Here is a 9,725-nt window from a genome sequence, read left to right as displayed (position 1 = left end):
TCAGCCATCTGAGTTATCTGAGAAGCAGAGATAGCAACCCCTCACCCCACCTCACCTCCACATACTGAAATTCCAATGGCCCAGTTTATGGTGGTCCAAAAATCAGCACGTTTTCCTATAGAGTTGCCACAAGTAGATAAAGGCTGGTGAGTGGCTCCCCCTTGTCAGGTCTCATAGGGCCCCCGGTCTGCCTGCCCACTTCTTCCTATTTGTGGTAACTTCAAATGTAGCACCTTCCTGTCATCTCTCACACCCACTGGGGACTCAGCCAGTGGGGACAGGCAGTGTTGCCCTCCTGCCGACCCCCTTCCTTTCTCAGCTAGAGAGGACTTCAGCAGAGCCAGGTGGGAAGCCTCATTCAGGCGGCCTCTCTTTTTGGGGTATTGTTTTGAGACCTGGGGCAGGGCTGGGAAGAGTTGGGAAAGAGGGGAAGGAGTCTAGGTTTTGGAGGGCTGAGACACTTGAGTGGGGGTGCTAGGGTCTGAGGGGCAGTTGGGGTGGAGGGAAGGGGGGTTACCGAGGTGAAGGGGAAGGGCCTTGGGGCATTTGCCAAGCTGAGGTGATCCTTGTGCTGTGTGACCTTCAGTGAAAGGTGACTGAGAAGCGAGGTACTAACTGAGCAGACACCTGAGCACTTGGAGCGTCTTCCTATCAGGCCCGTCAGGAGACCAGGGGGACTCTTGGCCCACTCTCTCAGACTGTCGCTAGTGAGTGAGCTGAGCCTAGGTAGTTTGGGTGGCAGGACACTGGAACTTCCTTAGCTGCCCAGAAAAGCTGTGCGTGTGTCCGCTTGGTGGGCAGTTCCCTGTGGTGGGGAGCCTGTGGTTGGTAGCGCTATGGAGTCAGGAGTACCTCCCAGCATGGAAGGGAGTGGCTGCTCAACTCCCTGTGGCCCTGAGGAGCCTGGAATGTTCCTTCAGATCTCTGAGCTCACTTGGGAGTAACCGCCATGAAGACCTTCCTCTTTCCTCTCTTCCCCGAGGATGGGGATCAGGTGGGCTCTGCTCCGCACCTCTGATTTGCTAGTCTCCATTCAATCCTCTTCCTGCACCTACCAGGAGCGCATCATTGGCTTCTTCTCTTTTTTTTTTAGATTTTATTGGGGAATTGGGGAAGGGGAACAGCCAAGTTGTTGTCTTTCATTCTTAGTTGTGGAGGGTGCAGCTAGCTCAGCTCCAAGTCCTGTCGCCATCCGGCCGCCCGTCGGCAGCTCGCGGCCACTCAGCTCAAGGTGCCGTGTTCAATCTTAGTTGCGGGTGGACGTAGCCCACCATCCCATGTGGGAGTCAAACAAGAAACCTTGTTGCTAAGAGCGCACACTTTAACCACTGAGCCATCTGGCTACCCATCTGCAGCTCAGGGCAGCTCAGCTCAGGCGCAGCTCACTGGCCCATGTGGGAATCGAACTGGTGACCCTGTTGCTCAGAGCTCGCGTTCTTAACCAACTGAGCCATTCAGCTGACCCCCATCATTGACTTCTAAATGTCAGTACTGAGAGAATCTTTACGCATCAACCAGTCCAGCCCTCCCATTTTGCAGATAGGGAAACTGAGGCCAGGAGGGGCAATGACTGGCTCAAGGTGTAATGGGATAGCCAGCCCTAGAAGCCAGCCTATTTCAACAACCTTCATTGCTCACCTGTGACTGACTTGGGTTCCCAGCAGGTAGTGAGGGCATGAAGGGGGAACCCACTCCAGAATTGGATTGTTGCAACAAGATCAAGCCCCTGAGGAGCACAGGGAGCTCCCTGTCCCCCAGCTTGGACTTCCAGCCCTGCCAAGGCAACCAGGTAAGGCGGAATCCCAGCCTTATCTTTGAGGCCAGACTGCTTATGGAGGGAGGAAAAAATCTAAAGGGATTTGGATTCCCATCATCCCCTGGTCCTGAGCTCCCCTACTCTAGCACATCATGGGGATGGGCCCTTAAGATGCCAGAGACCCTCTCCCATTCCCTAAGGGCCAGACTCCTCTGTGGGCCATGAGAAGGGACAGCGCCATGCAGAAGGCTTAGCTGCATGACTATGACCTTGGCCTTAGGGCCCATCCTGTGGGACTTATAGTCTTTGAGGATTTTCTCCAAGTTCATCTTGGTTCCATTAAAAACCCAGTAGATGGCCTGAGACCTGGTGAAGTAAGGAGGTCAGGGAGGGTGGGGGTAGGGAGAATGCTAGGTAAAGAGTTCTAGGGGCAGAGGGAAGACAATCCTGGGGTGGGCACGAATGTCCCTGGGAAAAGAAATCTTTGGATGAGGGAAGGTGAAGCCATTTGAGTTACAGACATCGTGGGGGTGAGTGAGTCTTAACTTCTCCTCCCCCTTTGGAAAATAAACTAGGGGTGGGATTATCCCAGGGGCCCAGGAGTTACAGCTCCCAGTCCCTTGCCCCCTGCCCTCTAGGTCTTCCCCACCTGCAGGCCACTTCCAGACCCAGTGCATGTCCATAGCTAATCCTGTGCCAGCTGGCTGTGCTCCTGGCCACTGGCACCTGCCAGGTCTGCCTTGCTGGCCTGACCCCAGGGCCTGGACCTCTACTTATGCACCCTGCAGATGGCACCCCCAGGCACGGCTCCGCAGGATGTCAGAGAGGACTCCTTGAGTACAGGTAAGCCCAGGGCACAGGGCTGCACCTTGGTGGATGCCAAAGGTGGGGGGCATTGTTAGGTTCCAGGACAGGAAGGGGAGGGGACCCAGTGTCACTGGTGAGGACAGAGCCTCAGGCACACTTGACTAGCACATTTTGGCCTGGAGTTCTGGCCTAGGAGTGCAAAGGGTTTTCAAGGCGGTGACACCTGAGCCGGAGGAGGTGAGCAATGGCTTTCTCAGGCATGGGTGTGGGATCTGGTGTAGGTGGGTTGAGGATGGAGCTTGTCTATCTGTTTGAGCTGGAGGAAACTTTATTATGAGGAAAGAGCACTGACTGAGACTCAGGGAGTTGGGGTGGTGTCCTGGTACTGCCCTTTTAGTTCCATGACCTTAGGCACATCACTGAGGCCAGTTCCTTCTTCCATAAAAGTAGGCTCTCACTATCCCTATGTTCTAGGCTTATTGCATTGTTAATACACCATTTCTTTATGCCACTGTGACCGCCCCCAGAGGGCAGGGACTATGCTGCTGTGTTCTTTATCCCCCACCCTCTGCCCCCTGAAAGAGCACAGGACAAAACAGCTCAGTAAAGTTGGTTGAGTGAATAAATGAGAATCCAAGCAGGCAATCTACTTTTTAATACCTTTTTCTTTTTAGTGTTTTACTTTATTTCACTCCTGGCTTAGCTTCTACCTCCCTGGCTGTTGCACCTCAGTCCCCCTTGCTAAGCTCTTCTCTACTTACTAAATCCTAAATATTCGCCTGCTGCAAAACATAGTCCAAAGCCTTCTTCCTTCCACTCCCCTTCTCTCCTCTCCCCTCCCCCTCCCCTGTCCTCTTCTTTTCTTCCTCTGTGCTCCTGTTCTCTTTATTTAGAGTGGCACTGTTTGATAGAACTTCCTGTGATAATGGAAATGTTCTAGACCTGTGGTGTCTAATACCACACCTATTGAGCTTTTTCAATAAGGCCAGTGACACTGAGGAACTGATTTTTTTGTTTTTAATTAGGGAACAGTGTATTTTTCCAGGACCCATCAGCCTCCAAGTCAAGTAGTTGTTTCAATTTAGTTGTGGAGGGCGCATCTCAGTGGCCCATGTGGGGATCTAACCGGCAACCTTGGTGTTATGAGCACTGCGCTCTAACCACCTGAGCTAACCGGCCACCCCTTGAATTTTTTATTGTACTTATTTTAATTTAAATGTAGACACATGTGTCAGGTGGCTATCATTTTGGAAACAGCAGATCTAGCATCACCCTCATGTGGTATCATCTGGGCCCCTGACATCCAAATTTTAGTCTCCGAGGTCAAACCTCTCCTTTAACTTCCAAACCAGTTCATCCAACTGCCCACCTGGCTGTTCCACGTGAGTGTCTAATAGGTTTCTTGAATCATTTTCTCCCCCTAAAATTGTTGAGCACTGAGCAAACTAGCAGCTTTTATAGGCAAGTGCAATTGCAATCCAGGAAAGCCCAGAGAGGGGAAACGCCTTGCCCAGAACGCCCAACAGGCTTGCAGCCTAGAGCTCTCTCCCAGTCCCGAGTGGGTCAGGTTAGATGGGAAGTAGAATTTTACCCCAGCCTGTGGGGCCCTGACCGTCTTCCCTTTCCTGCTCAGAGCACCAGCCACCAGGGCCACATGCCGGCTCCATCGATGACAAGAAACTCACAGCCAAGTACCCTCTGAGCGGGGACAAGATGGGAAACGAGCTGGAAAGAGTTGGCGAGGGGGCTCCCTGCCCATCCTTCTCTTCTCACAACACCTCTTCCCCACCCCCCTGGCAGAATACAAACAGCCTCAGCCCCTTGGCTTTCTGCTCCTGCCACCTGTTTGCTCCAGTCTCCAAAGAACTCCCATTCTGCCTCCACCCCCTCTATCCTGCATACCCACTTCTCCTGCCTCCCCCTTATCTGTTCGCCTATGGGGCCCTACCTTCTATCCAATGTCCCCCCCTCTTCATGCTGCCCCAAGACACCTCCTACCTCACCGGGGCAGTGCCCAGCATGCTGATGAGTGTCAGTGAGTCTGGGCACCAGAGTGCCCACGGGGAGACCCTGTGTCCTTACCCAGGGACCTCCCAAGCCTCTGGCCAAACTCAACCCTCCCAGGCCTGGAATCCAGGCCCTGGAGCTGCAAGGATCTATACACCAGGGCTGGAGCATACTGGCAGAGCGGCTCCAGCAAAGCGGGCCCCAACAGGCTCCCGGGCGGGCACCGCAGCCCTGCCTTACCCGCTGAAGAAAGAGAATGGCAAAATACTGTACGAGTGCAACGTGTGCAGCAAGAGCTTTGGGCAGCTCTCCAACCTCAAGGTATCTGCCTCTTGGGCTCAGCATCCTTCAATGACCCCCCTTCCATCCTGCTTCTGGAATCAAGGACCTTAAAGCCAGAAGGCACACCTGGGCAGCCTCCAGGCCATGACCTTGGATGGTTCGTTTGGCTCCTCAATTTCACCTCTGTAGAGAAAAGATATAGGATAAGATGGCTACCAAAGTCCTCTCCACCCTAAAAGACTGTCTATGAGAGCCTCTCATTTAAGTTAAAAATGAGAAACTTAGGCTCCTAATGGGAAGGGTTTGCCCAAGGTCACTTTGATTTAGTGGTTGAGTTAGGCTTTGATCTCAGTCTCTCAGCATCTAGTGCAAAGCCCATTCCTGAACAGCCATCCTTCCTGGATTCCCAGTTAAGCCTCCTCCTGTTTATTTGTTTGAAGTTCAGGTCCGGGGGACGGTAGATTTTAGTGAGTCTCTAGACCACAACAGACCTGACAACCAGCCTTTTTCAAGTGGGAGCCCACAAATCAGTGTCAATGCTCTTGGCGTCCAGCAGGGGGCAACCATGGGAGCATGTCACCAAAGACCTGCAGCTTGTTGGCACCCGCTGAAGTTGAGGAAAAGTTACGGTTATGGGGGAAGATCCCGTCTAGGTCCTCTAGGGCATGAGTTCTTAAACTTTAATAAGCCTCAAACTACCAGGAGAGCTAGTAAGCATGCAGTCTCCTAGGCCCTGGCCCCAGAGATTTTAATTCAGCCCGGCAGGGTGGGGCCTGAGAATCTGTATTCCTAACATGCTCTCTCAGGTGCTGCTAATGCTGCTGGTTTGTGGACCACACTTTGAGAAGCACAGCTCAGGATATATATACATGGGGTATCCCTTGCCTGGCCTTCTGACCACTGCCATCTCCCCTCCTGCAGGGCAGCAGAACAAGTGGGGGTATCCTGGGGAATGGAAGAGAGGCCCTGAGGGGGGTGAAAGAGAGGCAAGGGGATTGAGAGATCTTGATGCCAAAAAGGGGCACTGTGGGGGTGTGGGTAGAGATTCATAGAGGATCCCAGGCCCTGCTGGGAGCTCTGGGCAATTGGCAGTGTTTCTCCCACACCTGGCTCAGGTTCACCTGCGTGTGCACAGTGGGGAGCGTCCGTACCAGTGTGCCCTGTGCCAGAGGAGCTTCACCCAGTTCGCCCACCTGCAGAAACACCACCTGGTGCATACAGGGGAGCGGCCCCACAAATGCCTGGTGAGCCCCTCTTCCCCCTCCCCTGTACTCATCCAGGCAGGTGAAGGAGTTTCAGGTCCCTGGGGGGATGGCACCAATAGTTGTAGTCTCCATTCCCCAATCCTCTTGAGCAAGTGGGGACAGGACAGGAGGGGCAGGAGGTGGAGGAGGGTGAAAAGGACCCCTCCCAGCCTGGAAGGGCCAGGATGTGATAGCGGAGGTCATTCGTGGGGTCTGGAAGGGGGAATAGAGATATATGTCTGTGGGGGGAGGATAATAAAGTTGGGGGAATCTGGGTGCCCATTACCTTCTTCCCAGCGTTGCTGGAGGAATTACTACCACAGTGTGTGCAAAGTGTATAAACACTGCATATAATAACATCAGCTCGATGTTAACTCCCTCTCTCTCGGAGCCTCACCATATCCTTTGAGAGGTCAGAAGGGCGGGGATTCTTTCCCTGTTTTACAGAGGTAGCAATGAAAGCAGCAGAATGGTTATGAGTCTGGACTAAGGCAGAATCCTCATTCTGCCTTCAACTCGCTGTGTGACTTTTGGCTAGTGACTTCCCCCTCTGAGCCTCTGCTTTCTCACTGTCGTACTCGTGCTTAGTCATGATTCTCCAGAGTCCTGGGGAAAACTATGAGAGATCAATTCCTGGCATGTGGCTGCTTCCAGTAAATGTTAATTATGCCCCCTTAAGCGGCAGCCCCAATTCATAAGGGTTCTATGTAATTACCTCATTCAGTCCATCATATCCATGAGGTTAAGTATTAATAGTCACATGTTACCAATAAGGAGAGCAAGGCTCAGAGAGGGGAAGTCACCTATACAAGGTCACACAGAGAATAAAAGAACCAGGATACTAATTCAGGTCTGCCTGGTTCCAATGTGCCAGACACTGTGGGCCCCAAGGAGGAATACTGGGGGTGGGTGTATATGTGGGGGGAGCTTCTGGGCCTGCCCTACAGGGAGGTGGGGATGGGGAATGGAGTGGGGAAGCAGAGATCCTGGGCCAGCAGGTAAGCAGAACTAATACCAGTGCCCATTTCCATCAGATGTGCCACAAGCGCTTCAGCAGCTCCAGCAACCTCAAGACCCACCTGCGCCTTCACTCAGGGGCCCTGCCCTTCCAGTGCAGTGCCTGCCCAAGTCACTTCACCCAGCACATTCACCTGAAGCTGCACAATCAGCTGCATGCTCCACAGCCCTGGGGCCTAGCTCACACCCACCTGCCTCTGACCTCTCTCGCCTGCCTTGCCCAGTGGCACCAGAGGGCACTAGGTCTTGTGGCAGCGCCATCAGAGAAGCAAATGGGCTGAGATGCAGACAAGATCAAGGTGTCCTCAGCAACCCAGGGAAAGCAAGGGCAGCCAGCCTGAGCTGTGGTGTCAGGACTGCCCTGGGGAGGGGGCAGGGGCAGAGCAATTAAAGGATTTTCTCTATAACAATTTGAGGCCTCCTGAAGTTCAACAAAGGAGGGGGAAGTCATCCTGTATTTGCCAGACTTCACACCCCACCTTGGAGCAGGTCAAAACATATCGAGAAAGAGCCTGTGCTACCCACACATAGGATGGGTGTCTGCAGCCATCATCTACATCTAGCTGGGTTTGGGTTCTGCTCCCTTTGGGAAACAAGCCCTTCATCTCAGCTCACCAATGGACAGTCCAGCCTTCCAGGACTCTGCCAGGTGCAAACTGTACTGCTAAGCATGGGGCACATTGCCCTGTCATCTGAACAGATGTTCCAGCACCTGTCCAGATGTCTGTCTGCTTCTTCTCACCATCTTCTCCTAGGAGACCATGGGGCCGCCTCAATTGGTACTCCCTGCCATGGTCTGTACATGCCAGGTTATGTGCCCCCTGTGGGGGTAGAAGGGCAGGAACACAGGACGTCAGTGTCCATCATGACCCAGAAGCATGATGTCCTGTGTGCCAGAACCAGTCACCACAGAGGGCAAAAGGCTAAGGAGGTGCTGGGCTCAGGAAAGGGTTAGAGGCCCTACAAGGAATACAGGCAAGGAAGAACTGGCAAAGAGAGCCTGGGAACTGGGACCATCCTGATGACCTACCTTCCTGCAGTTCCAGAGGATCCCCTCAAATGTGCAAGGTGTTCCCCACCCCCATTGGAGAATTACAGAGCAGCATCAGGTGGGAAAGGGCACTGCCTGGGAGGGAGTAGGCCCAGGTTATATTACAATAAACAGTAGCTATTATTAAATAACAATAGCTGGCCAATTTCCAGCAAGGGAAGCCGTTGGCACCCCTGTGGGTTTCAGAGGGGCTTCCCTACCCAGGTACTGGGCGAGATTCCAGCTGAGTCAAGATTTGGGCTATGTAGGCTCTCCAGAACAGACACAGGGAGGGGGCTAGGAGGAGAGGGGGAAAGAGAGAGGAACTCAAAATAGGGAGCCCACCATGGCAGGGCAATGACAGGGTCAGCATCAGCCCCCATCAGTAATCAAAGTCTGGGTTTCAAGTCCATCCAGTCACCCCTTTGGCCCCACGCCAGATGCCAACCACGTGGTTAGGCCCCGCCCAGTCGGTAAGCCCACACGCCTGTTCCTGTTCGTGGCCCCGCCCGTGGCCCCGCCCTTGCGTCCCAACTCCTCCTCCAGGGGGAAGACCCTTTGCTCAGCCCCGCCTCCTGGCCCCTCTTTCCTGATCAACCTCGTTTCGACTCTTCTTGAGGGATGCCTGCACCGGGTGGGCCCTTGGCTCCCCACAGGAGACCTAAAGACGTAGCCTGGGGAGGGCCAAGGGCAGGGCCTTGGGGAGAGGGGCTCAGAAAGAGTGGTCCCCCGCAGAGCGCACTCACTGCATCTGGGTCGGTCCCCAGCCAGCAGGCAGTGCGGGCGGGGCCGCTGTTTGCTCAGGGGGACGGGCCGGAGGAGGCGTTTCTCCGCAAATGAGCGGATCCGGTGGCCCCTGCGTCCCAGAGCGGTGCCCCGACGCCCTGAGCCCGGGGCTTGCCCTCGACATGGCCGAGCGGCGCGAGGGCCTGGGGGCCCGCCTGACTCGCCGCCTGGCCACGCTAGGGGTCCGCAGGGAGCGCAGGGAGAAGCAGACCCCAGAGGAGGCCATACCCCGGGATAGGTGAGGGGACGGAGGAAGGCCTCGTGGGGCGTCCCTGGTGCCTAGGGTGTGTGTGTGTGTGTGTGTGTGTGTGTGTGTGTGTGTGTGTGTGTGTGTGTGTGTGTGTGTGTGTGCAGTGGATGTTCAAATAAGTGTATGAGTGTCTCGGAGCATAAAAATATGTGTCGATTTTGGATATGTGAATGTGAAACCAGTCTTTATAAAGTCCTTGTGCTCCTTTAAGACTTTAAAACAACTTTTGCAATTTCCTAAGTCAGGCTAGTGCCTTGCAGACAATGGTTTCCTCTCCTGAGGACACAATTTAAAGGCAAATGTAGTACACATAGTAGCTCCTTCCGCCTCCGTGGACTTTGATTCTCACATCACAAGCCAGTTTCCCTCTGGTCTTCGTGTCCCTTTGTCATGAGTATGACAGGTTCCTGAGCAATCTCAGGCTGCACTGAATTTGTCCTTAGATGCCATGGGATGCCCTGTCATCCCAGATTGTAATAATCAACCTTTATTTGCCACTTGCTTCATACCTTATCTACATTATCTCATTTAATCCTAACAGCAGCT

General features: G+C 53.8%; 2 protein-coding genes across 4 annotated transcripts in view; both read left to right on the top strand.

Annotated features, from left to right (window-relative positions):
• The first annotated feature begins 264 nt into the window (after positions 1-264).
• On the top strand, positions 265-7,499 carry ZNF683 (zinc finger protein 683). Its single transcript, XM_019650144.1, has 6 exons — positions 265-344; positions 1,665-1,789; positions 2,545-2,599; positions 4,197-4,891; positions 5,968-6,096; positions 7,131-7,499. The coding sequence occupies exons 2-6, from the start codon at positions 1,676-1,678 to the stop codon at positions 7,392-7,394; spliced, it is 1,257 nt and encodes a 418-aa protein (XP_019505689.1). The 5' UTR covers positions 265-344; positions 1,665-1,675; the 3' UTR covers positions 7,395-7,499.
• Positions 7,500-9,024: 1,525 nt separating this feature from the next.
• The window catches only part of CRYBG2 (crystallin beta-gamma domain containing 2), a 28,374-nt gene continuing 27,673 nt past the window's right edge, over positions 9,025-9,725 (top strand). For 2 of the 3 annotated variants that reach the window (XM_019650099.1, XM_019650098.1), the window contains exon 1: positions 9,025-9,167. In XM_019650099.1, coding sequence (XP_019505644.1) covers positions 9,052-9,167 — 116 coding nt within the window. In that variant the 5' untranslated portion in view covers positions 9,025-9,051. The remainder of the gene's footprint in view (positions 9,168-9,725) is intronic. The other variant, XM_019650100.1, reaches the window with a different exon arrangement.

This window comes from Hipposideros armiger, unplaced genomic scaffold (genome assembly GCF_001890085.2).
Source record: "Hipposideros armiger isolate ML-2016 unplaced genomic scaffold, ASM189008v1 scaffold_138, whole genome shotgun sequence".
In the NCBI taxonomy this organism is placed as follows: Eukaryota; Metazoa; Chordata; class Mammalia; order Chiroptera; family Hipposideridae; genus Hipposideros; species Hipposideros armiger.
Note: the sequence above shows the minus strand (reverse complement) of the source record. Positions and strands in the feature narration are given on the sequence as shown.

Coding starts and splice junctions, on each gene's coding strand:
- ZNF683 (XM_019650144.1), top strand. CDS start 1,676: ATGAAGGGGGAACCCACTCCAGAATTGGATTGTTGCAACAAGATCAAG. Junction 2,600..4,196: donor AGAGGACTCCTTGAGTACAG/GTAAGCCCAGGG, acceptor TTTCCTGCTCAG/AGCACCAGCCACCAGGGCCA. Junction 6,097..7,130: donor AGCGGCCCCACAAATGCCTG/GTGAGCCCCTCT, acceptor CATTTCCATCAG/ATGTGCCACAAGCGCTTCAG.